Source organism: Pristiophorus japonicus, chromosome 10 (genome assembly GCF_044704955.1).
Source record: "Pristiophorus japonicus isolate sPriJap1 chromosome 10, sPriJap1.hap1, whole genome shotgun sequence".
NCBI lineage: Eukaryota > Metazoa > Chordata > Chondrichthyes > Pristiophoridae > Pristiophorus > Pristiophorus japonicus.
Genome location: NC_091986.1, coordinates 100,528,899 through 100,556,245, shown reverse-complemented (window position 1 = coordinate 100,556,245; position 27,347 = coordinate 100,528,899). Strand labels below are relative to the sequence as shown.

Sequence of the window (27,347 nt, the reverse complement as noted above, 5' to 3'; positions counted from 1 at the left end):
CTGAAGTCCCAAGGGATCCCAGCATCCCTTGGGAGCACTGTATATAAACCGGCCCCTAAAGCCTGTTCCTCACTCTGGAGTGTCTTATTAAAGACTGAGGTCACTGTTGCTCAACGTACACAAAAGAGCTTATCACTGTCCTGGGCAGCGCCATGGTCAAGGTCACCTACGAGGGCACGGTGCACGAACCGCCACTCTGGATTGTCCCGGGCGATGGCCCCCACTGCTTGGAAAGAGCTGGCTAGGCAAAATCCGCTGGAACTGGGATACATCCGAGCGCTATCACATGTCGATGAGGCCTCATGTATCCAGGTTCTTAACAAATTTTCTTCCCTTTTTGAGCCAGGCATTGGAAGCTTTTCCAGAGCGAAGGTGCAGATCCACTTGGTCCCAGAGGCACGACCCATTCACCACAAGGCGCGAGCGGTACCTCACATGAGGGAGAGAGTGGAAATCGAGCTGGACAGGCTGCAACGCGAGGGCATCATCTCCCCAGTGGAATTCAGCGAGTGGGCCTTCCCGATTGTTCCAGTATTCAAAAGTGATGGCACGATCAAGATTTGCGGCGATTATAAAGTAACTATTAATCGTTTCTCGCTACAGGACCAATACCCGCTAACTAAGGCAGACGATCTATTTGCGATGCTGGCAGGAGGCAAGATGTTCACGAAGCTCGACCTGACTTCGGACTACATAACGCAGGAGCTGGAGGAGTCTTCAGAGGGCCTCACCTGCATCAACACACACAAGGGACTGTTCATCTACAACAGATGCCCGTTTGGAATTCGGTCGATTGCAGCGATCTTCCACAGAAACATGGAGAGCCTACTCAAGTCGGTGCCACACACGGTGGTCTTTTAGGACGACATATTGGTCACGGGTCGGGACACCGCCGAGTACCAACAAAACCTGGAGGAGGTCCTCCAGCGACTGGATCGCGTCGGGCTGTGGCTGAAGAGGTCGAAATGCATCTTCATGGCAACAGAAGGAGTTTTTGGGGAGAAAGATCGCGGCGGACGGCATTCTGCCCACAGACACCAAGACAGAGGCTATCAGGAACGCGCCCAGGCCACAGAATGTCACGGAGCTGCGATCGTTCCTGGGACTCCTCAACTATTTTGGTAACATGCTGTCAGGGTTAAGCACCCTTTTAGAGCTCCTACATTTGTTATTGCACAAAGACGAGAACTGGGTATGGGGAAAAAAAAGTAATTGCTTTTGAGAAAGCCAGAAAAATGTTATGCTCCAAGCTGCCTGTATTGTACAACCCATGTAAAAGACTTCTGCTAGCATGTGACACCCGCCAGATTCGGACTTGGACCAGCCAAGATCCTCTGCTGTCCCTAGTAAAAAACTGTGTACTGCATGGGAGCTGGGCCAGCATCCCCGTTGAAATGCAAGAGCCAATCAAGCCATTCCAGTGGCGAAAAGATGAGCTGTCCATTCAGGCAGACTGCCTGTTGTAGGGTAACCGCGTAGTGCTACCAAAAAAGGGCAGGGAGACGTTCATCTCTGATCTCCACAGCACACACCCGGGTATAGTAACAATGAAAGCAATAGCCAGATCCCACGTGTGGTGGCCCGGTATCGACTCTGACTTAGAGTCCTGTGTACGGCAATGCAGCGTGTGTGCTCAGTTGAGCAACGCGCCCAGAGAGGCACCACTAAGTTTGTGGTCCTGGCCGTCCAGACCATGGTCGAGGATCCGTGTCGACTATGCAGGCCCATTTCTCGGTAAAATGTTCCTGGTGGTGGTGGATGCTTTTTCAAAATGGATTGAATGTGAAATAATGTCGGGAAGCACCACCACCATTGAAAGCCTGAGGGCCATATTTGCCACCCACTGCCTGCCTGACATACTGGTCAGAGACAATGGGCCATGTTTTACCAATGCCGAATTTAAAGAATTCGTGACCCGCAATGGGATCAAACACGTCACCTCGGCCCCGTTTAAACCAACCTCCAATGGGCAGGCAGAGCGGCAGTACAAACCATCAAACAGAGCCTCAAGTGAGTCACAGAAGGCTCACTCCAAACCCGCCTGTCCCGAGTACTGCTCAGCTACCGCACGAGACCCCACTCGCTCACAGGGGTGCACCCAGCTGAGCTACTCATGAAAAGGACACTTAAAAACAGACTCTCGCTGGTTCACCCCAACTTGCATGATTAGGTAGAGAGCAGGCGGCAGCAACAAAATGCAAACGATGGTCGCGCCACTGTGTCACGGGAAATTGATCTGAATGACCCCGTGTATGTGCTAAATTATGGACATGGTCCCAAGTGGATCGCGGGCACGGTGATAGCTAAAGCAGGGAATAGGGTGTTTGTAGTCAAACTTGACAATGGACAAATTTGCAAAAAGCACCTGGACCAAACGAGACTGCGGTTCACAGACTGCCCTGAACAACCCATAGCAGACACCACCTTTATCGAGCCCACAACACACACCTAAAGGATCGACACCACGCGGGCCAGGAAATCGAACCCATCATGCCCAACAGCCCAGCAAGGCCAGGCTCACCTGGCAGTCCTGCAGGGCCAACAACACGCCAGCCCAGCGAGGGCACAGTCAACACACCAGAAGAGACATTTGTACCGAGGTGGTCCACCAGGGAAAGAAAGGCTCCCGACCGCCTCACCTTATAAATAGTTTTCACTTTGACTTTGGGTGGGGGGGGAGGGGAAGAGTGATATTGTGTATCTGTAAAGCATGCACTCCCATGTTCTGCCACCAGGGAGCTCATCCCCTGAAGTCCCAAGGGATCCCAGCATCCCTTGGGAGCACTGTATATAAGCCAGCCTCGAAGGCCTGTTCCTCACTCTGGAGTGTCTTATTAAAGACTGAGGTCACTGTTACTTTAACCTCCCTGTGTTAGGAACACAATAGACCACACCCAAAGGTCTTTTGTCCTCTCCTCTCTCCTTCCCCCACCTTGAATCTTGTGACCTCCCTCTCTCTCCTTCCCCCCCCCTACTCCCAGCCTCCCTCTCCGTTGAATTGCAGCCGCTCTGTGGGCCCCGATGCCGGCCAGTTCCATCGCTCCCACCCCTAGCCCAGGCAGAGTGGCCTCCTAGTTCGCTGTCCCACCCCTAGCCCAGACCAAGTGGCCTTCCGCACCGGCCCGCAGCCTTCAAGGCCGAGTGCAGAAAGGTGAATTGCAGTTTGAAGATGATGGTAGGACTTAAATTTTTTATTTCTTACAGAATTGTTTGTAGTTTTTGTTTGCAAACATTGCTAAGGGTAAGGCTTGGTTGGTCCAGGTCCTCTCTGCTTCCGGCCCCTATCCCAGGCCGAATGGCCTCCAATGTACTTACCTGCGCTGATTTCTTCATCTCGCCGCAAGGGTTTTCTGAAGTGGCCACTGTTATATATGAATAAAGCGTCTGACTGGATACTGAGAGTTTAAAGTAAAGTTTGACCTTGGTCTTTTATTGCAGGTCTATTAACAGTATACATTAATGATTTAGATGAAGGAATTGAGTGTAATATCTCCAAGTTTGCAGACGACAGTAAGCTGGGTGGCAGTGTGAGCTGTGAGGAGGACGCTAAGAAGCTGCAGGGTGACTTGGACAGGTTAGGCGAGTGGGCAAACGCATGACAGATGCAGTATAATGTGGATAAATGTGAGTTTATCCACTTTGGATGCAAAAACATGAAGACAGATTATCTGAATGGCGGCAGATTAGGAAAAGGGGAGGTGCAACGAGACCTGGGTGTCATGGTACATCAGTCATTGAAAGTAGGCATGCAGTTGCAGCAGGCAGTTAAGAAAGCAAATGGCATGTGGCCTTCATAGCGAGAGGATTTGAGTATAGGAGCAGGGAGATCTTACTGCAGTTGTATTGGGCCTTGGTGAGACCATACCTTGAGTATTGTGTGCATTTTTGGTCTCCTAATCTGAGCAAGGACATTCTTGCTATTGAGGGAGTGCAGCAAAGGTTCACCAGACTGATTCCCGGGATGGCAGGACTGACATATGAAGAAAGACTGAATCGACTAGGCTCATATTCACTGGAATTAAGAATGAGAGGGGATCTGATAGAAGCATATACAATTCTGACCGGATTGGACAGGTTAGATGCAGGAAGAATGTTCCCGATGTTGGGGAAGTCCAGAACCAGGGGTCACAGTCTAAGGATAAGGGGTAAGCCATCTAGGAACAAGATGAGGAGAAACTTTTTCACCCAGAGATTTGTGAACCTGTGGAATTCTCTACCACAGAAAGTTGTTGAGTCCAGTTTGTTGGATATATTCAAAAGAGAGTTAGATGTGGCCCTTAGGCTAAAGGGATCAGGGGGTATGGAGAGAGGCCAGAAGTGGGGTACTGAAGTTGCATGATCAGCCATGATCATATTGAATGGTGGTGCAGGCTCGAAGGGCCGAATGGCCTGCTCCTGCACCTATTTTCTATGTTTCTATAATGAACAAGATACAGTAAAACTAACCAAGCCAAATGTTAGGCCAAATGACAGTTAACCTTTTGTCAACCATTGTGCCACATTGCAATAAGCTTTTTTAAACGATTTTCTTATACTACAACAATTTTTATTATTCTGGTTCTAACCCTTCCTGCATAACCCCCTGTGGAAGAGCTGGCATTGGTTATGATGACATTACGACAGCTCAACTAAATCAAAAGGGAAAATTAACATTTCACAAACCAATGATTGCCAGATTTTCTTCTTGGCATATTGCTAAAAGCAAGCCAAATTTTTAGTCGAGATAAAGGAAAGGTGGGAGCAGAGCAACAACACGTGGTAAAACAGAGGCAGATTAAATGATCCCACTTACAAGGAAAATTGGTCAAAAACATGCCATGATAAAAATGTAGCAAGCGCTCCAAGGTCACCATTAGCGCAGGTTGATGACAGATGCGTAAAGCTCCCACCACACTGCCCAATGTACCAATTGAATACTGAACAGACGTCCAGAACAAACAGAAGACATTCATTTATGCATAATGTTAATCTCACTACCCATTACACAAGTTTGTAGTTTAGCAGAGCTTACCAGATTGTGCCACAACTGAAGAGAACAACATTTAGGACTTTGAAAAAGTAATCAATAAAGCATGAGTAATGCACTGCAGTATACAACAGTGCTGATTTAGAACAGTCTATAAGAAATTAATTTCAGAATGACAAACAAGCTCTTGAAGGGTTAATCGCGTTAGTACATTAATACAAGCACAGCAATTTTGCACTATGACAGAATAGAAACATAGAAACATAGAAAATAGGTGCAGGAGTAGGCCATTCGGCCCTTCTAGCCTGCACCGCCATTCAATGAGTTCATGGCTGAACATTCAACTTCAGTACCCCATTCCTGCTTTCTCGCCATACCCCTTGATCCCCCTAGCAGTAAGGACCTCATCTAACTCCTTTTTGAATATATTTAGTGAATTGGCCTCAACAACTTTCTGTGGTAGAGAATTCCACAGGTTCACCACTCTCTGGGTGAAGAAGTTCCTCCGCATCTCGGTCCTAAATGGCTTACCCCTTATCCTTAGACTGTGACCCCTGGTTCTGGACTTCCCCAACATTGGGAACATTCTTCCTGCATCTAACCTGTCTAACCCCGTCAGAATTTTATATGTTTCTATGAGGTCCCCTCTCATTCTTCTGAACTCCAGTGAATACAAGCCCAGTTGATCCAGTCTTTCTTGATAGGTCAGTCCCGCCATCCCGGGAATCAGTCTGGTGAACCTTCGCTGCACTCCCTCAATAGCAAGAATGTCCTTCCTCAGGTTAGGAGACCAAAACTGTACGCAATACTCCAGGTGTGGCCTCACCAATGCCCTGTACAACTGTAGCAACACCTCCCTGCCCCTGTACTCAAATCCCCTTGCTATGAAGGCCAACATGCCATTTGCTTTCTTAACCGCCTGCTGCACCTGCATGCCAACCTTCAATGACTGATGTACCATGACACCCAGGTCTCTTTGCACCTCCCCTTTTCCTAATCTGTCACCATTCAGATAATAGTCTGTCTCTCTGTTTTTACCACCAAAGTGGATAACCTCACATTTATCCACATTATACTTCATCTGCCATGCATTTGCCCACTCACCTAACCTATCCAAGTCGCTCTGCAGCCTCACAGCATCCTCCTCGCAGCTCACACTGCCACCCAACTTAGTGTCATCCGCAAATTTGGAGATACTACATTTAATCCCCTCATCTAAATCATTAATGTACAGTGTAAACAGCTGGGGCCCCAGCACAGAACCTTGCGGTACCCCACTAGTCACTGCCTGCCATTCTGAAAAGTACCCATTTACTCCTACTCTTTGCTTCCTGTCTGACAACCAGTTCTCAATCCATGTCAGTACACTACCCCCAATCCCATGTGCTCTAACTTTGCACATCAATCTCTTGTGTGGGACCTTGTCGAACGCCTTCTGAAAGTCCAAATATACCACATCAACTGGTTCTCCCTTATCCACTCTACTGGAAACATCCTCAAAAAATTCCAGAAGATTTGTCAAGCATGATTTCCCTTTCACAAATCCATGCTGACTTGGACCTATCATGTCACTTCTTTCCAAATGCACTGCTATGACATCCTTAATAATTGATTCCATCATTTTACCCACTACCGATGTCAGGCTGACCGGTCTATAATTCCCTGTTTTCTCTCTCCCTCCTTTTTTAAAAAGTGGGGTTACATTGGCTACCCTCCACTCCATAGGAACTGATAAGATAAGCAATTGCGAAAGGGTCACAAAACGATGAGCGAGAAAGAAATTAGTAATACCAGACACTGGCCGAAGATGAGGAAGTAAGCCCGGACAAAGACGAAAAAATTCTGTTGTGTAGACTCTTTTTGCAACGACAGATGTAGAAGCAGTGACGTGTGACCTTTGCGGTTTATGGCTTTAAATACTCATTTTTGTAAACCCAAGTTGAGTTGTAGTCTTTACAGCTCCCCTGGTACCTTGTATAGATAAACTGTGTATGTTTTCAAACTCTCTAACGTAGTATCAGCGTAGATTTATTTCTACTTCGGGGTCTTCCCCCAACAGTTTTGGCACTGCGAGCAAGGTGTACCGGTATGCCCTCCTGACTGAGACTCGAACGTACGGGGATAGGGTCGGATTTCACAACATCCCAGAAACTGGAACGTCAAACCGGCAGGGGTGAGGTTGCCGGACACCCAACAAACAAGTGAGACTCGGAGAGGTTTGAGAACAGACACAGTTAGTAGAAATAAAGTAGAATATAAGTAAGATAAGTGGTGTGCAAGAGAAACGAGTGTCCCAGTCACTTCAATTGTCACAAACTATCTCAATCACCTAACTTGAGCCGGAATTAAGAGGGCAAATGCCCCACATGATGGCCAAGGAATAAGGTCGAAGGGAACAAAGTGACAGCGGAAACCTGTGAGTGACTGTGTGATACGCATGAACTGGTATGAGAGTTGAGGGATAATCCCATCGCAATAAATAAGTGACGGAGTAGAAGAAGGCCCGCGTGAAGAGACTCATTCGCAGAGGAAGCGAGGGAAGGTCAGATCATATAATGGCGTCGGGGGAAGACCTTAAATGGGGGCCGGGAGGGTCTCTTAGTAGGTTCTATGCAGACGACCAGAAGGGCTTAATAGATAAAATGATTAAAGACGGGTGGGATCCCTCGGCTGTCCCCAAGGAGCAAAAGAATTGGTGGGAGAAACAGAAACAGAAAAAGGCAAAGAAAGCCAGAGTACTTTTAGTTTATCAGTTATGTGTGTTACAAAGTAAAACCAAACAATTAGTAGAGAAAAGTAAGGAGACAGAAGCCGAGAATAAGAAATGGAGAGAGCGGTATGAACAAACCGGCAAGTGGGGGGGGGGGGGGGATCAGATTATGACCTCCCTCCGACTTATGTTGCCGCAGTAGTGGCCTTGGCTCCTCCCTTTGATGAGGAGACCGAGATGGAACGGTCAAATTCAGTAAATACAGAAAGGACAGCCCCTCTTAGGGTAACCCAGGGCGTACAGGGAGGTAACCCCCGATATCAATACTACACTTTCACCCCTACAGAAAAACAAATGATCAATCAGGATTTGGGGAGCCGACAACCACGGAAGAGAAATGTAGAATTTTGGCAAAAGTTAAAAGAATTGTATGAGACCCACGATATGCATGAGCGAGATGTTCACCAAATAGTTCGGGCTAAGTGTCCAAAGGATCGGTGGACAGGGCTAGCACCCCCTCACAGTGACGGCACATGGATACCTGTCGTGGGTGCCACAAGGGCACAACGGGGCCCGTCCAGGTTGTACAGGCCTTAATGGGAGCATCCACTCCAAATTGGGGATTGATAATGCAGACCCGCCAGAAAAAGGGAGAAAACGCCAATGACTACGGAGAGAGGTTATGGTTCCAATACCAAGAATCCTCGGGACAAGCGGCTCCGAAGAGAGACAACCCAGTCTTCATGAAAATGTTTAAGGATGGCCTTTTGACTGATCATCAAAAGATCTTAAAAATGGGGGCGGTAGTCGCGGACACATATATGACCAAGCTGTCCAGTGGGCATGCCACATTAACTTTGGGGGAATAAAACGAGAAGTAGCGGATTATTCCACCCAACAGTCGCCCATGGCAGGAGGTCTGTCAAGATGTGTAGCAGCCTTGGACTGCGCAACATGGGCAGTGAAAGTTAGTGAGCCAGTAGTAATGACAAGGGAGGTTATACTACATACCAAACATACCTTGGTGGAAATGCTCAACACCGGGAAATTGCGCTCCGTGTCCAACATCCGCCGGGCCAAATGGGAAGCAGTATTACTTCCCTTAGATGGGTCCATAAAAATTGTACGAGACACGGGGGAGAACCCGGCAGAGGGCCTCTTATCCGTGGGAGAGCCTCATGAGTGCCAGTCACAAGAATGGGAGGACTCACCGGGACACATAAGTGAGATTCTCTTTGAAAACCCCGAGCTGATCCTGTACGTGGATGGTTCCCGGAAATATATTCAGGGGACCCCACATACGGGAAGGGCAGTGGTAGACGAAGCGCTAAACACTGTCCGAAAGGGAAGGTTAGACGGAGGACTATCAGCCCAAGTAGCTGAACTCACTGCCCTGACTGAAGCCCTCCAACTGGCCGAAGGCCGGCGGGCAAATATATATACGGATAGCCGCTATGCCTTCGGGGTAGTCCATGATTACATGACTGCCTGGGCAAGGAGAGGGTTCGTCACTTCGGGCAGGGAGGCTATCAAACATGAGGGCCGAATCAGACTACTATTTGATGCTGCTAGTAAACCCGCAGAGGCAGCAGTGATCAAGGTTAAGGCTCACCAGAAAGTAGTAAACAATGTCCAACGGGGCAATGAAGCAGCGGATAAGGCGGCACAGGAAGCAAGTATATTCTTAGAAGTGCAGGAAGAAGTTGTATGTAGTATCAATACCAGGGAAGATACAGACATTGTGAGATTACATGCCGATCTAAGTGATGAAGAAAAGAAACATTGCGGCACAAAAGGAGGGAGCCAGGCTGACGACTTCCTATGGAGGAAAGATGGGAAGGTGATAGCCCCGGCTTGTATTAGACAAATGCTCATGGAACTACACCACGGCATCAGTCATGTCAGACAGAACGTCATGATAACAAACATAACTAGGGATTGGTGGTGGCCAGGAATGGGACGGGACGTAGCTAAGTTCTGTCAGCAATGTGTCACGTGTGCCCAGCACAACCCAGGAAAGGCCGTTAAGGTTAGAATGGCTCACCAACCACAACCAAGGGGGCCGTGGGAATGTATACAGATAGACTTCATGGGATCTTTACCATCCTCAAGGGGCAAGAAATACTGTCTAGTAATAATAGATCAGTTTACGCGGTGGGTAGAAGCGTTCGCTACGCGAAACTGCACCGCAATCACGGTGGCCCGAATATTGGCAGAGGAAGTAATCCCACGTTGGGGCGTCCCTATCCAAATTGATTCCAACCAGGTAACCCATTTTACCGGACAAATAATGAAGGAGGTGTGTGCTATGTTGGGTATTAGACAGAAGTTTCATATCCCCTACCACCCGCGAAGCTCTGGGATGGTAGAATGTATGAACAGGACACTTAAAACAGCCCTAGCAAAGGCCATCCAAGAGACGGGACAAGCTTGGGTGGATTTACTACCCACAATCTCGATGAAACAAAGGGCAATTCCTAACCGAGTGATGGGATTAACTCCATGAGAGTTGATGACAGGCAGGGCGATGCGCCTGCTGGAAGGAATCATAACTGGGGGATCCGACGTAGGACTCCTGAGGGATCGGATTAGAAAGTACGTCTTGGAACTGAGTAAGCAACTTAAGGAATTGAGGAAGGAAGTAAGGGAATGGCAAGCAGGCAGGGACGAACAGAAGGAATTACATAAGAACATAAGAATTAGGAACAGGAGTAGGCCATCTAGCCCCTCGAGCCTGCTCCGCCATTCAACAAGATCATGGCTGATCTGGCCGTGGACTCAGCTCCACTTACCTGCCCGCTCCCCATAACCCTTAATTCCCTTATTGGTTAAAAATCTATCTATCTGTGACTTGAATACATTCAATGAGCTAGCCTCAACTGCTTACTTGGGCAGATAATTCCACAGATTCACAACCCTCTGGGAGAAAAAATTCCTTCTCAACTCGGTTTTAAATTGGCTCCTCCGTATTTTGAGGCTGTGCCCCCTAGTTCTAGTCTCCACGACCAGTGGAAACAATCTCTCTGCCTCTATCCTGTCTATCCCTTTCATTATTTTAAATGTTTCTATATCACCCCTCATCCTTCTGAACTCCAACGAGTAAAGACCCAGTCTACTCAATCTATCATCATATGGTAACCCCCTCATCTCCGGAATCAGCCTAGTGAATCATCTCTGTACCCCCTCCAAAGCCAGTATATCCTTCCTTAAGTAAGGCGACCAAAACTGCACGCAGTACTCCAGGGGGAGGTCCTGCAGGTAGGCGCAAAGGTAATGGTAAAATGTCTGCCAGGGTTTGCTCCCTGTTGGTCTGGCCCATTTGAAGTCCTAATTAGCGGAGATACGTGCGCCTGCATAGATATGGGTGGAGTTGGCTGATGGAAACATTGGTCTCAGCTCAAAGAATATGAATACAACAACACCAGCACAAGCGAACAAAACAAATAACCCTGCCTTCATACACATTCTGGGAAACTGAAGGCGGACGCATCAGCAGAAAACGCCGGAAGAAATAAAGACGATCCAAGATGAATGTGTTACACGATATTATGTGCAGTTTGCTTTTTTGTGTAATTGTAATATGTAGCCTAGGGAGGACTCAGGCCAGAGTACCCCCACGGACCAAGAGAGAGTTGTATGTGAACACCTTTTTGTACATGTCATACACCTATGGTAGCCCTCCACACAGTAGCTCTGCAAAATCGGATGGCCCTTGACTATGTGTTGGCAGAAAAAGGGGGAACCTGTGCCCTCATCGGGGCTGAATGTTGTACATACATCCCGGATAGCTCGGAAGAAATTACCAAATTGGCAGAGCATATCCAAGAACAGGTTAAAAAGCTTAAGCAACTACCAGCCTCCACGTTGTGGGACTGGTTCTCAGGGTGGTTAGGATCGATGGGAACGTCACTCATCCAAGGTCTGATTACCTTTGTGGTGGTGGTAATAATGCTGTATTGCCTATGTATGTTACTTAAAAGTTGTATAAGCAAAGCACTGTCATCTTTACTATCGAGCAGACCTGTAACCCAACCGCCCTCAAACTACGAGAACCTAGCGGTGTCTCAGAAGGTGGCGTACACGCACCCAAAACACCTATATGATGAGGTTTTACAAGCAGCAGAATGAGGTGCGACAGGAGATGGGAACCTGGACCCCAGAGTGGAAACCCCGGGGCTCAGGAACCGGCACATCACATCACCAATTTCTGCATGAAGACCAGGTATACGTTGGCCTAGAATTATGTATATGAAAAATTTCGGCCAAATGAGGGATTGAAGGGTTAATTGCGTTAGTACATTAATAAAGCACAGCAATTTTGCACTATGACAGAATGAGATAAGTAATTGCGAAAAGGTCACAAGGCGATGAGCAAGAAAGAAACCAACAACACCAGACGCTGGCCAAAGATGAGGAAGTAAGCCCGGACAAAGACGAAAAAATTCTGTTGTGTAGACTCTTTTTGCAATGACAGATGTAGAAGCAGTGACGTGTGACCTTTGCGGTTTACGGCTTTGGATACTCATTTTTTGTAAACCCAAGTTGAGTTGTAGTCTTTACAGCTCCCCTGGTACCTTGTATAGATAAAACTGTGAATGTTTTCAAACTCTCTAACGTAGTCTCGGAGTAGATTTATTTCTACCTCGGGGTCTTCCCCCAGCACTCTCAAAGTGTTTAAATCCAAATTAGACTAATGAGCAATATTTTTATCCCTTTCTGACTGCAGAAATAAAACACTGATGTATTCCCCAGCAGAAAGTGTGGATCAGAAACTAGGCTAAAACACTGTAGTACCCATTCGCTGACTCACTGGAAACTCAAAACTGGTGAATGAATCCTGCTTTCCTTGATGTACTGATGGACAAAGACAATACCATGCGACTTAAGAAGTGCAAATTAGAAACCAAAACAATGGCCAATAAAATTAATTGGTATGCAGTTTCTGCCCATTCATAGTTCAAGGTTAGAAAATGTAAAATGAAACATTCCCTTCCAAAAGACAAGTAGATGCCTAAATTTTGTAAAAGCAGCACACAGGAGATATTTGGCTGCATAAAGGTTATAAATTATATATTTTATATATAAACTAACTACTGATACTGCACATTGGATAAGAAAATTTATATACACTATAGAATTAAGGTAGAATCCACATTCTAAAAGGACTCGACACTACACTTACAAATGAAAATTAGTCAATAAAGTAACAATATTTCTGAACTGAAGGTACTTGGGGCTAGAATTTCGGGTTTTAGCGATTTATCATTTTCGAGTGATAATTGCGGTGAAATTTTTTTTTTACCGCTGTGTTACCGTTACCGCCAGAGGTCGCAAATTTCAGCAACCGGTGAAGATCGTTACGATGGCGATAAATCCGATGTTGCAAAACAGAATTTGTGCACCGGAGCTGAAATTTGCGACCCCCCCGCAAAAAATAAAATCGGATCTTCTGCCCATGCACAATTTTTTTTTCTTCCCGTGCTTCTGGTCAGCTGGCAGGGAGCACCCGCGCATGCACAGTACACCCAGGGTTGAATCAGCCATTTTTATATTTGATTCACAATGGAAGGAGATGGTAGCAGGCAGAGAACCAGAAATTTCAGCAGTGAGGCAAACTGGCCCTTGTTAGTGCTGTTGAAAGGAGATGGGCAGAATTAAACAGGAGGGGTGCAAGTAGACCCCTCCCAGCAGTTTTTCAAACATATTTGGGCCAGCATAGCCGAAGAGGTCTCCTATGTCGATGCCATCCGAAGGACCCCCACACAGTGCCACAAGAGATTTAATGACCATTGCAGGATCGTCAAAGTAATATTTTTATTGATGCACTCCTTCATCACTTAAATTATAAATCTGACACACTATTTGTTCTCATGCTGTTGGTATAGATAGGCTTAGTGTTGCACCCTATTTGCCATGAATGATCTTTACACATTATTAAGATTGCTTTCTGAGATCTTAAAAGATGTTTCTGTACTACAATGTCTTCCTCATGAACCACGTGCAACTTCCAGGGCCATTAAACAGAGGACTGTATTACATGTACACAGTATGCTATAAGTGCTTTGGTGGCTATCTGTGTGTGCCACAAGAGCAGATGGGCCCTCGAGTAACCATTGCCACCTTTGCAGGGAAAGATGTCCCACAACCGCCGGGAGCAGCGGCCGACAGGCAGCGGTCCACCCCGAAGCATACCTCTGGCAGACATAGAGGAGTCAGACCGGTCTGATCGGTGCCTCAGGGAGGGCAACTGCGCTTGGGGGTTCTGACCCTCCCCGTTCGATAGTGAGGGTAAGTCCTGCACACTCCCTGAGCTGGGTCGGGGCAATGTGATGTAGTGTCTGTGGATTCGGGTTGGGGCAATGTGATGCAGTGTCTCTGGACTACATATAATGGAGCAGCGGAGGTCCTTCAAATGACCCTGTGCTATGTGACCTTACTCATGTCGCCCTGCCCCCTCTCCTGCTGCTAACCACTCATCTGTTGTTTTCTATTTCCAGGTGAGGAGTTGCATGCGCCAAATCCTTCAATGGAAGCCTCCACCTCGGGGAGGGGGGGGGGGGGGGGGGAGGAGGAGGACCTTGAAGGAGAGGAGCGGACGGAGCAGCCTACTCTGAGGGGTGGAGGTGGGATGATTCACTCGATACCTTTTTTTCCTCCACACAGCACCTCGTCCGAGGATTAAACATTCCCGGGCTTTCAGTCATTCAAGGCTCCGAGTACTAGTGGCGTGCAGCAATGCACTCCCTGGGTTGAATCCCGTATGCTGTCTCTCCAGAGGGTGAGTCGGCAAAGCCGGTCTACTGCCAGACAGGCGGACGCACAACTGGACTTGGCAGGACTGTCTGGGGAGAGCATCCAGTTCACCAGACAGCTCCTAGAGGTATTGGATAGGATTCCCGCAAGCATCGCGACACTATCTGCGAACATGACAGAGGTCGGGTCGCAGATTGTCCGTGTGAGCTGCGAAACCTGCGAGGCTGTCAATGCCTACGCGCTATTCATGGTCTCCATCAGCGACACTGGAGTTACCAGTGTCGCACCCAGACCCACATCACCTGTGACTGGCGACACCGAGCAAGAGACTTGCCACTCAGAAGCCGGGCCTTCCATACCCCGAGTTTCACCAGTGGATCCACACACGGCGTCTCCATTGTCTCTCCCCAACTACAGCAGGACGCTGGCCGCCTTGCTGCACAAACTCTTGGTGCCAACTTGGGTAGGGGCAGCAGTGGGGGGGGGGGGGGCGGGGGGGGAGGTTAGGGAGAGGAGGGGGAAGAGCTGGCAGTAAAAGACATTCGGTGCAGGGGTTGTTTTGTTATTTTGTAGAAGTTTACAAATTCTGTTCAAGTTCTAATTTTATTTGTTTCAAAATTATGTTTAACAAGTTTACAATGTTTATTAAATTCTTTTGTTCACCTTAACCATTCCTGTGTCGTGTTTCATTTGCAGAAGAAGAATGGGAATAGTCAACATGGTGGGATAGAGCGACCAAGCAATGGTCAAGCAAAGCGTTGAATTATGAGCTGTTGAAGTCAGGTTTTTGCAGTGGCGAAAGCTGCACGAGGCCTCCTTGGTGGTAGTGGTGGCATGGGTTCCTCACCAGGCTCATCGTCCTCTTCCTCCCCGCTCTCCTGAGGTCGTCCTGCAGTTTGCAAATCCTGTCCCGTCATGATGGCTAAGTTGTGTAGCATGCAGCACACCACAATGAACTCAGAGACCTGAGGGGAGTATTGCAGGCAGCCTCCACTGTGGTCCAGGCACCAGAAGCGCTGCTTGAGCACTCCAATTGTCTGTTTGACGATGTTGCATGTGACTATATGGGTCTCATTATAACGATGCTCGGCTTCTGTCGGAGGGTCCCAGAGGGGGGGGGCGGGGGTCATGAGCCAGGTGGCAAGGCCGTAACCTTCGTCCCCTAGCATCCAGTTCTGGCCTTGTGGTTGACGCTCAAACAGGTATGAGACAGTGCTCTCACGCAAGATGAAAGCATCATGGAAAATATCTTGCTCTCACGCAAGATGAAAATATCCCTGGATATTGGGCATTGACTGCCATGTTGCGCTGAGTATGGCCGCAGACGATCCGTATATTCATGGAATGGAATCCCGGTTTCGGTAAACCTCTACATTGAGTAAAGGTGCTCGCAGGGCGATGGGCATACAGTCAATGGCACCCTGAACTTGGGGAAGCCAGCAATTCATCCAAAACCGATAGCCCTCTCATTCTGTGCCTCCTTGGTCATTGGGAAGTTTATGAAGTCCATTCTACGTGCGTACAATGCAGTAGTCATCTGGCAAATGCAGCAATGTGTTGCGTGCTGCGAGATGGAGCATATGTCCCATGCTGACGCCTTAAAAGAGCCAGAGGCATAAAGGCAAGTGCCGCAGTCACTATCACCTCGACGGGCAGTGCAGTCCTGTTGCCGCTGGTAGGCTGTAGGTCTGCCTTTATGAGCTGGTATATCTCTGAAGTGCAGCCTTCTAATGCACTGTGCCTCAGACAGCTGCAGGTATGAGCGCTATTCCCTGTGAACTCGTGGGGGTTAAGGCCTCCTCCCCACACGTCTGCGACTTCTTCGATTACGCTCAAAATGCTCATCAATAAGCCTTCTTTCAGCTCGATGTTGTATAAATACTGCAGCCAGGAATAATGGCTGATATAGTATAGCCCCCATTTTTTTTAAATATCCTTTAAAACGAATTATAATCTCACATAAAACTTCACTGTAAAACGCAGCATTCTTCTCTCAATTCTTTTAAGCACTGAACTTCTACTCCATTTTTTAAAAATGACGCCATTAGTGCCATGTGTGCCCAGAGTCTGAGCTTTTTGCTGGTGGGTTCCCAGGTGGACGGTAAATCGGGTGGTAGTGCCCTGCACACAATTGATGTCATCCAAATGGTGAAAACATCGGGCGGGCACAAAGTTTTAGCGCCGCTGCAAAACCACTGCCGAAATTTCTGCCTGGGCGCAAAATGTTGTGCGACTCGTTTAACACCAAAAAAAAAAGTAGTTTTTGCAATTCGCCGAGGCGAAAAACCGGTCGCAAATCTAGCGAGAATCTAGCCCTAATTAGATCTTTGCACAATGAGTGCCATCTGTTGCTTGTTTGTCCTTGTTTTATTTTAATGTGTGCTCCTAACCATTTTGGCAATGGAACATGCTAAGTGTGAGCATATGCTTGGCTTGCAGTGTGGAATCTATTGGTTTGTTATAGAATAGCAATTCTAGTCATGTGTTTTAATAGTAGGGTCTTAAGAGAAGTAGCTGCAGGGATAGTGGATGCATTGATTGTAATTTACCAAAATTCTCTAGATTCTGGGGAGGTCCCAGCAGACTGAAAAACTGCAAATGTAACACCCCTATTTAAAAAAGGAGGCAGACAAAAAGCAGGAAACTATTGACCAGGTTAGCCTAACATCTGTGGTTGGGTAAATGTTGCAGTCCATTATTAAAGAAGCAGTAGCAGGACATTTGGAAAAGCATAATTCAGTCAAGCAGCGTCAGCATGGATTTATGAAGGGGAAGTCATGTTTGACAAATTTGCTAGAATTCTGTGAGGATGTAATGAACAGGGTGGATCAAGGGGAACCAGTGGATGTGGTGCATTTGGACTTCCAGAAGGTATTTGACACGCTGCTACATAAAAGGTTACTGCACAAGATAAAAGTTCACGGGGTTGGGGGTAATATATTAGCATGGATAGAGGATTGGCTAACTAACAGAAGAGTCAGGATAAATGGTTCATTCTCGCATTGGCAATCAGTAACTAGTGGGGTGCTGCAGGGATCAGTGCTGGGACCCCAACTATTTACAATCTATATTAACGACTTGGATGAAGGAACCGAGCGTAACGTAGCCAAGTTTGCTGATGATACAAAGATGGGAGGAAAAGCAATGTGTGAGGAGGACACAAAATACCTGCAAAAGGACAGACAAAAAAGATGAGTAGGCAAACATTTGGCAGATGGAGTATAATGTTGGAAAGTGTGAGGTTATGCACTTTGACAGAGAAAAAACAATCGAGGAGCAAGTTATTATTTAAATGGAGAAAAATTGCATAGTGCTGCAGTACAGCAGGACTTGGGGGTTCTGGTGCATGAAACACAAAAGGATAGTATGCAGGTTCAGCAAGTGATCAGGAAGGCCAATGGAATGTTGGCCTTTATTGCAAAGGGGATAAGAGTATAAAAGCAGGGAAGTCTTGCTACAGTTATACAGGATATTGGTGAGGCCACACCTAGAATACTGCATACAGTTTTGGTTTCCATATTGAAGAAAGGATATACTTGCTTTGGAGGCAGTTCAGAGAAGGTTCACCAGGTTGATTCCAGAAATGAGGGCGTTGACTTATGAGGAAAGGTTGGAATTCAGAAGAATGAGAGGTGATCTCAACGAAACGTATAAGATTATGGGGGGGCTTGACAAGGTGGATGCAGAGAGGATGTTTCCACTGGCAAGGAAGTAGACCAGAGTCCATGATCGGATCAGCCACGATCATATTAAATGGCAGAACAGGCTTGAGAGGCCGTATGGCCTACTCCTGCTCCTATTTCTTATGTTCTTGTGTGAAATTTAAGCTTTCTTCTTCTACATATATGCATTACATACAAAGGATTTAAAATATATCTATATATTTGTGACTCAATCATTAGACCTGCTCAGTGAGCCATGTAGATTTGCTCCATAGCAGCTAGTTTGAATAATATCTGTATTGTCGGACATTGTCATAATCTATAGACTATATGGGATATTTTGGATTTAGGGCCTTTTTTATATATTAGTTTGTTCTTGGGATGTGGGCATCACTGTCAAGGCCAGCATTTATTGCCCATCCTTACTTGAAAATGGTGGTGAGCTGCCTTTTTGAACTGCTGCAGACAGTGTAGTGAACTCTCAGTGCTGATAAGGAGGGAGTTCCAGGATTTTGACCCAGTGACGATGAAGGAACGGCGATTATATTTCCAAGTCATGACAGTGTCTCTTGGAGGGGAACTTGGAGGTGATAGAGCTCCCATGCTCATGCTTCCTGCCATTCTAGGCGGTAGAGTTCGCGGGTTTGGGAGGTACCAGAGATACAGCCCTCAGTTATACAGGGCCTTGGTGATGTGTGCAGTTTTGGTCTCCTTACCTAAGAAAGGATATACTTGGCGTAGAGGGAATGCAGCAAAGGTTCACCAGACTGATTCCTGGGATGGCAGGACTATCATTATGAGGAGAGATTAGGTCAACTAGGCCTGTATTCACTAGAGTTTAGTAAAATGAGAAGGGATCTCACTGAAATGTATAAAATTCTGACTGGGTTGGATAGACTGGATGCGGGAGGATGTTTCCCCTGGCTGGGAAGTCTAGAACAAGGTCACAGTCTCAGGATACGGGGTAGGAAATTTAGGACCGAGATGAGGAGAAATGTTTTCATGTAGAGGGTGGTGAACCTATGGAATTCTCTACCACAGAAGGCTGTGGAGGCCAAGTCACTAAATATAGTTAAGGAGATAGATAGATTTCTAGAAACAAAAGACATCAAGGGGTATGGGGAAAAAGCTGGAATATGGTGTTGAGATACAGAATCAGCCATGATCATATTGAATGGCGGTGCCCCGAAGGGCTGAATGGCCTAGTACTGCTCCTATTTTCTATGTTTCTATGTACTGCCGAAGAAGCCATGGCAAGTTGCTGCAGTGCATCTTGCAGATGGTGGAGGGAGTGAATGTTTAAGGTGGTGATTCGGGTGTCAATCAAGCGGGCTGCTTTGTCCTCGATGGTGTGTCAAGCTTCTTGAGTGATATTGGAGCTGCACTCATCCAGGCAATTCAAGAGTATTCCACCACATTCCTGTTCCTTGTAGATGGTGGAAAGGCTTTAGGGAGTCAGGAGCCGAGTCATTCATTGCACAATAGCCAGCCTAAGACCTGCTCTTGTAGCCACAGTATGTATGTGGCTGGTCCAGTTACGTTTGTAGTCAATGGTAAACCCCCAAGATGTTGATGGAGGATTCGGCAATGGTAATGCCATTGAATGTCATGGGATGGTGGTTAGACTCTCTCTTGCTGGAGGTGGTCACTACATGGCACTTGTGTAGTGCGAATGTTACTAGCCACTTATTAGCCCAAGCCTGAATGCTGTCCAGGTCTGCATGTGGGCAGGGACTGCTTAATTTTCTGAGGAGCTGCGAATGGAACTGAACATTGTGCAATCATCAGCGAATATCCCCACTTCTGTCCCTATGGTGAAGGGAAGGTCACTGATGAAGCAGCTGAAGATGGTTGGGCCTAGGACACTGCCCTGAGGAATTCCTGGAGTGATGTCCCGAAACAGAGATGATTGGCCTCAAGCTACCACATCCATCTTCCTTTGTGCTGGGTATGGCTCAGAGTTTTCCCTTTGATTCCCATGGACTTCAATTTTATTAGGGCTCCTTGATGCCACACTCAGTCAAATGCTGCCTTGATGTTAAGGGCAGTCACTCTCACCTCACCTGTGGAATTCAACTCTTTTATCCATGTTTGGACCAAAGCTGTAATGAGGGCTGGAGCAGAGTGGTTCTGACGGAATCCAAATTGAGCATCCGTGAGCAGGTTATTGGTGACCAAGTGCCGCTTGATAGCACTGTCGCCAACACCTTTCATCACTTTGCTGATGATTGAGAGTAGATTGATGGGGCAGTAATTGGCCGGATTGGATTTGTCCTGCTTTTTGTGGACAGGACATACCTGAGCAATTTTCCACATCGTCAGGCATTTGACAATGTTGTAGCTGTACTGGGACAGCTTGGCTAAAGGCACGGCTAGTTCTGGAGCACCAGTCTTTAGCATGACAGCCAGCATATTATCGGGGCCCATAGCCTTTGCTGTGTCCAGTCATTTTTTGATATCACATGGATATGTGAATCGAATTGGCTGAAGACTGGCTTCTGTGATAGTGGGAACCTCAGCACTTCTGGCTGAAGATGGTCGTGAGCACTTCAGCATTGACTTTTGCACCCACGTGCTGCACTTCGCCATCATGAAGGATGGGATATTCATGGAGTCCCTCCTCCCGTTCGTTGTTTAATTATCCACCACCATTCACGACTGGATGTGGCAAGACTGCAGAGCTTTGATCTGCTCTGTTGATTGTGGGATCGCTCAGCTCTGTCCATAGCATGCTGTTTCCACTGTTTAGCATGTATGTAGTCCTGTGTTGTAGCTTCACCAGGTTGGCACCTCATTTTTAGGTACGCCTAGTGCTGCTCCTCGCATGCTCTTCTACACTCTTCATTGAACCAGGGTTGGTCCCCTGGTTTGATGGTAATGGTAGAGTGAGGGATATGCCCGGCCATGAGGTTACAAGACTGTGATGGAATTTAATTCTGCCACTGCTGATGGCCCACAGCGCCTCATGGATGCCCAGTTATGAACTGCTAGATCTGTTCTGAATCTGTCCCATTTACCACATTGGTGGTGCCAACAATATGATGGAGGGTGTCCTCGGTGCGAAGACGGGACTTTTTTCCACAAGGACCATGCGGTGGTCACTTCTACCAATACTGCCTTGGACAAATGCAGCTGTGACAGGTAGATTGGTGAGGACAAGGTCGAATAGGTTTCTCCCTCGTATCAGGTTTCTCACTGCCTGCTGTAGGCCCAGTGTGGTAGCTATGCCCTTCAGGACTTGGCCAGCTTGGTCAGCAGTGGTGCTACCGAGCCACTCTTGGTGATGGACATTGACGTCATCCACCCAGAGAACATTCTGTGCCCTTGCTACCCTTAGTGTTTCTTCCAAGTTGTGTTCAACTTACAGGAGTACTGGTGCATCAGCTGAGAGAGGATGGTAGGTGGTAATCTGCATGAGGTTTCCTTGCCCACGATTGACCTGATGCCATGAGACTTCATGGGGTTCGGAGTCAATGCTGAGGACTTCAAGTGCCACCCCCTTCCAACTGTATACCACTGTGCCACCACCTCTGGTGGGTCTGTCCTGCCCGTGGGACAGGACATACCCAGGAATGGTGAAGGAGCTTATCAACCTAAAACCACAACAGATCTAATTATTAAAATAGTGACAAGTACTAACATTAGTCTCAGTTCATGTACAAGGAAACGCAACTGTGAAAAGTTACCTAGAACAAAGCTGCAATTTTTTTCTGTTCAATAATTGGTTTCAACATCTCATTAGATGTGATTTTATTAAATGGTAGGAGTCTAGACTCTATTTTTGCCATCAAAATTTAAGGATTCACAACTGCCCAGGCTGAGGGAGTGGAGAGAGATTGCTAGTCCTAATCAGCATCCTTCCTTGTACTGGGTATGTGTGGCTGGTGCTTGCGGCATTTCTTGCAGTATGTCCTACGGGTCTTTGGTACGTTGACCATCTTCCCGTGTCAGACCCGCTGGAAATGGACATTTGGCAAGGACGGGATTAGGCTCAGCAGATTGCCACTGCAGATGCAAGAACTTGGTGCTCGAGTTTACATTTACTTATATACCCAAAAGTCTGTAACAAGCAACCCAGTAGCATGTTAGATGCAAGATAATAGCCCGGATTTTGCTGTACTAATAGCGGCTAGGCTGTCGGCGCTTGCTGTTATTGCAGGGTGAAAAGGACAGCAACTTCCGGCATCCACATGTGCAGTTAAACGCAGAAATCCAGAAGTTGCTCCTCCATAGGCTGTGCTGTTGCAGTCTTCGCCGATGGCATCTGCACAGAGATCACAGTAATGGCATAAACTTAGGGCAATTACCCGCTATTCTCTCTCTAAAGACAGTTGGAAAAGTTTGGGCTTGTACATCGGAAGTAACTGAGTTTTTAATGGCATAAGAAGATAATTACTGCTGAACAACCTCTCTGGCCCTGACAAATCCATTTTACAAGTGTGGAATCTCAGTTCCTCGGAAGAAAATTAATAAATGAAGTCCAAGTAAAGGATCCTCTAGGAAAGAGTGATCATAGTAATATGGTTGAATTTCAAATTCAGTTGGGAGGGTGAGAAAGTTGGATCTCAAACCAGTGTTCGAAGCTGAAATAAAGGAGACTACAAAGGTATGAAGGCAGAGTTGGCTAAAGTGGACTGGGAAAATAGATTAAAGTGCAAGACGGTTGACGAGCAGTGGCGGACATTTAAGGAGATACTTCATAACTCGCAACAAAAATATATTTCAATGAGAAGGAAAGACTGTAAGAGAAGGGATAACTATTCGTGGCTAACTAAGGAAATAAAGGATGGTATCAAATTGAAAACAAAGGCATACGTGGTCAAGACTAGTGGGAGGCCAGAGGATTGGGAAACTTTTAAAAACCAAAGAATGACTACAAAAATAATAGAGAGGGAAGATAGATTATGAAAGTAAACTAGCAAGGAATATAAGAACAGATGATAAGAGTTTCTACAGGTATATACAAAGGAAGAGAGTGGCTAAAGTAAATGTTGGTCTCTTGGAGGATGAGACTGGGGAATTAGTAATGGGAAACAGGGAAATGGCAGAGACTTTGAACAAATATTTTGTATCAGTCTTGACGGTAGAAGACATCTCAATGATGGATAATCAAGGGGCTATGGGGAGGGAGAAACTTAAAACAATCACTGTCACTAAAGTAGTAGTACTTGGTAAAATAATGGGACTAAAGGTGGACAAGTCCCCTAGACCTGATGGCTTGCATCCTAGGGTCTTAAAAGTAATGGCTGCAAAGATAGTAGATGCATTGGTTGTAATCTACCAAAATTCCCTAGATTCTGGGGGAGGTCCCAGCAGATTGGAAAACATCAAATGTAATTCCCCTATTTAAAAATGGAGGCAGACAGAAAGCAGGAAACTATAGACCAATTAGCCTAACATCTATCCTTGGGAAAATGCTGGAGTCCATTATTAAGGAAGCAGTAGCAGGACATTTGGAAAAGCATAATTTAGTCAAGCAGAGTAAGCATGTTTTATGAAAGGGAAATCATGTTTGACAAATTTGCTGGAGTTCTTTGAGGATGTAACAAGCAGGGTGGATAAGAGGGAACCAGTGGACATGGTGTATTTGGATTTCCAGAAGGCATTTGATAAGGTGCCACATAAAAGATTACTGCATAAGATGAAAGTTCACGGGGTTGGGGGTAATGTATTAGCATGGATAGAAGATTGGCTAACAGAAAACAGAGTCTGGAATAATGGGTCATTTTCCAGTTGGCAAGCAGTAACTAGTGGGGTGCCATAGGGATCGGTGCTGGGGCCTCAACTATTTACAATCTATATTAATGATTTGGATGAAGGGACCGAGTGTAACGTAGCCAAGTTTGCTGATGATACAAAGATGGGTGGGAAAGCAAGTTATGAGGAGGACACAAAAAATCTGCAAAGGGATATAGACAGGCCAAGTGAGTGGGCAAAAAAATGGCAGATGGATTATAATGTGGGAAAGCGTGAGGTTATCCACTTCTGGCAGAAAAAATAAAGCAAATTACAGGTTGAACCTCCCTTATCCAGAACTCCCTTATCCAGAACTCCCTTATCCAGAACCACCCTTCGTCTGGAACCATTCCCAGCCACCAGGTGGTGCATGCGCAGAACTCCGACATGAACAAATTGAAGTCCTTGCTTGCTGCCGACTCCCACAATCGCTAGAGTCATTGGAGTTCAGAAGAATGCGAGGTGATCTTATTGAGACATATAAGATAATGAGGAGGCTCGACAAGGTAGACGCAGAGAGGATGTTTCCACTCATGGGGGGGATCGAGAACTAAAGGGCATAGTTTTAGAATAAGGGGTCGCCCATTTAAAACTGAGATGAGGAGGAATTTCTTCTCGCAGAGGGTTGTACATCTATGGAATTCTCTGCCCCAGAGAGCTGTGGAGGCTGGGTCATTGAATATATTTAAGGCGGAGATAGACAGATTTTTGAGCAATAAGTGAGTAAAGGGTTGTGGGAAGCGGGCAAGGAAGTGGATCTGAGCCCATGATCAGATCAGCCATGATCTTATTGAATGACGGCGCAGGCTCGAGGAGCCATATGGCCTACTCCTGCTTCTTATGTTATGTTCTTAAAACTAATGTTGCAGATTTTAAACAAAAAATATAATTTTTTTTTTTTTTTTTAAATAGTTTCTCTTTTATCCTTCTCCCCTAATCCCATGTGTATGTCCCAATCTTTATTTTGCTTCCTGTACAATGATTTAAATGTAATTTATATTTACTGTTTTTTTACCGATTACAGAAAGTCTCTGTTGACAAGCCCTAGTCTCTGGACAACTATATGCGAGGTGAACAGTGAAAGCCGTTCCTTCATCACTCATAGCAGAATCCTGGACAGTGCTTTACACCTTCCAAATAAATATGGTTTAACACCAACTAGGAGAAGAACCATTCTGAGTATGACATTTCATCCCATTAGTCTGGCCTGAATTCAAATACTGGTCCCAGAAGTTAAAGGGCATCATTCTTATTTCAAGATATCAAATAATTGTCACCAAGCTCACCAAGATGAGGGATGTCAGTGTTAGAAATACGACTGCTTAATGCAAACACCAGAGACGTGCTCTACTCCCTGATTATTTTAGTCAAATTAGCTGAATAAATGCTATTTTGGTTAGAATCTTCCTTCAGAACCAAATCGTTTCACTAACAAAAAAGTCTCCCTCCCCCCCCCCCACCAAAAAAAGGATATGAAGACGCACAAATACATCCATTGGGACAACTCAAAATATAAACTCTCTAATAGTTTTTTTTTTAAATGGACATGTACAAATGCAGAAAAAGATAGTAAAAACATTTTGTCCAGAAAAATATGCAACAATCAACCAGTGCAGATCTCATTTAATACTGCAGCATGGCTCGCATATTTATTTACAAGAAGTTAATATTCTTTGAACAAAAGGATTTTGCATACATATTTCACCATCAAAAGCATTAAATGTAAAAGGGCAATCAATTATTACTAAACCACTCAATCTAGAAAAATAGCAGGCAATTTAAAGGTACTATGGGTCTGGCACTAATCCAATAGGTGAGGCAGTCATGACATCTCAATACTCGACACATACTAATCATGCAGACAGTACCGAACAGTAAAAATAAAATTCAGTGGTTCTTTAATAAATGCTCTCAATGGACTATGATCACCTAACTGCTACAAAACAAATTATAGTTCATCTAGCATTTATATCAAGTTTTCTGGCATTTACATTAATTTATTAATCACAATTACAAAGAAACACATCTTAAGGCATGGTTACCTACCCTGAAATCTGTAGAAAAGTTATCTGTTGAAGTAATAGAATCAGAGGACATAACTGCAGTAGCCTTGTTGTACACAGATCGCTCAGATACAGATGAGGAGGTACTATGGAAAGAAAGGACAAAGGAAGTTGAAGTGCAAATCTACATGAAGGTGTCTAATTCATATACTGTAGTATCAATTTCATGCACTTGTGTAAAATAAACCCCAATTAGAACTGTCCTTCATTCAATGAAATATACAGCAGTTGCAGTACGCTACACAACAGTTTGTGATCAATTCACTCACCAGTGATCAATTGACTCAAAACTACATGCATGCTGAACTGTGGATGCAGCATGCTCTCGACAGAGCTAAGCGAATCCACAACCAACAGTTCACGATAAAGTTCTGCAGTCCTTCCATATCCAGTCGCAAATGATCGGGAGGGGCAATTAAGCAGGAGGAAGCTCCATGAACATTCCCATCCTCAATGATGGCAGAGCACAGCAAGCAAGTGCAAAAGACTGAAGCGTTTGCAACCATCTTCAGCAATAAGTGCTGAGTGTATACTCCTTCTTGGCCTCCGCCTGAGGTCCCCACCATTACAGATGCCAGTCTTCAGCCAATTCGATTCACTCCACATGATATCAAGAAAGAGCTGATCACACTGGACACCGAAAAGGCTATGGGTCCTGACAACATCCCAGCTGTAGTGCTGAAGACCTGTACTCCAGAACTAGCTGTGCCTCTAGCCAAGCTGTTCCAGTATAGCTACAACATTGGCATGTATCCAACAGATATATCCTATCCACAAAAAGCAAGACAAATCGAACCCAGCCAATTGCCATCCTATTAGCTTACTCTCAATCATCAGCAAAGTGATGGAAGGAGTCGTCACATGACTATCAAGCGGCACTTACTCACCAATAAATTGGTCACTGACGCTCAGTTTGGGTTCCATCAGGACCACTTGGCTCCAGACCTTTACAGTCTTGGTCAAATATGCACAACTGAGCTGAATTCCACACACAAGGCAACATCGACTGCCCTCGAGGGCAAGGTAGCATTCGACTAAGTGTTGCATCAGGACCCGTGGTAAAACTGAAGTCAAGGAGGATCAGGAGGAGTCTTAACCAGCACAAAGGAAGGTATTTAAGAGGCCAATATATTAGCACATTAGGGTACTGTCCTAGGCCATACATCTTCAGCTACTTCATCAATGACCTTCCCTTCATTAAATAAGGTCAGAAGTGGGGCAGTTTGCTGATGCCTGCAGAGTGTTCAGTTCCATTCACAATTCCTTAAATAATGAAGCAATCCATGTCCGCACACAGCAAGACCTGGACGACATCCAGGTTTGGGCTGATAAGCGGCAAGTAAAATTTGCATAACCCAAGTGCCAGGCAATGACCATCTCCAACAACAGGGAGTCTAACCACCTCCTCAAGATGTTCAATGGCATTGCCATTGTTGAATCCCCCACCATCAACATCC

At 46.0% G+C, this 27,347-nt stretch overlaps 1 protein-coding gene across 4 annotated transcripts in view; it reads right to left on the bottom strand.

The window, feature by feature from the left end:
* Window positions 1-27,347, bottom strand: part of mtmr2 (myotubularin related protein 2) — a 168,486-nt gene that overhangs the window by 115,078 nt on the left and 26,061 nt on the right. For 2 of the 4 annotated variants that reach the window (XM_070891948.1, XM_070891949.1), the window contains exon 2: window positions 25,874-25,976. In XM_070891948.1, the coding sequence (XP_070748049.1) occupies window positions 25,874-25,976 (103 nt within the window). Of the gene's footprint in view, window positions 1-21,456; window positions 22,356-25,873; window positions 25,977-27,347 lie in introns of those variants that run through there. The other 2 variants (XM_070891950.1, XM_070891951.1) reach the window with 2 other exon arrangements.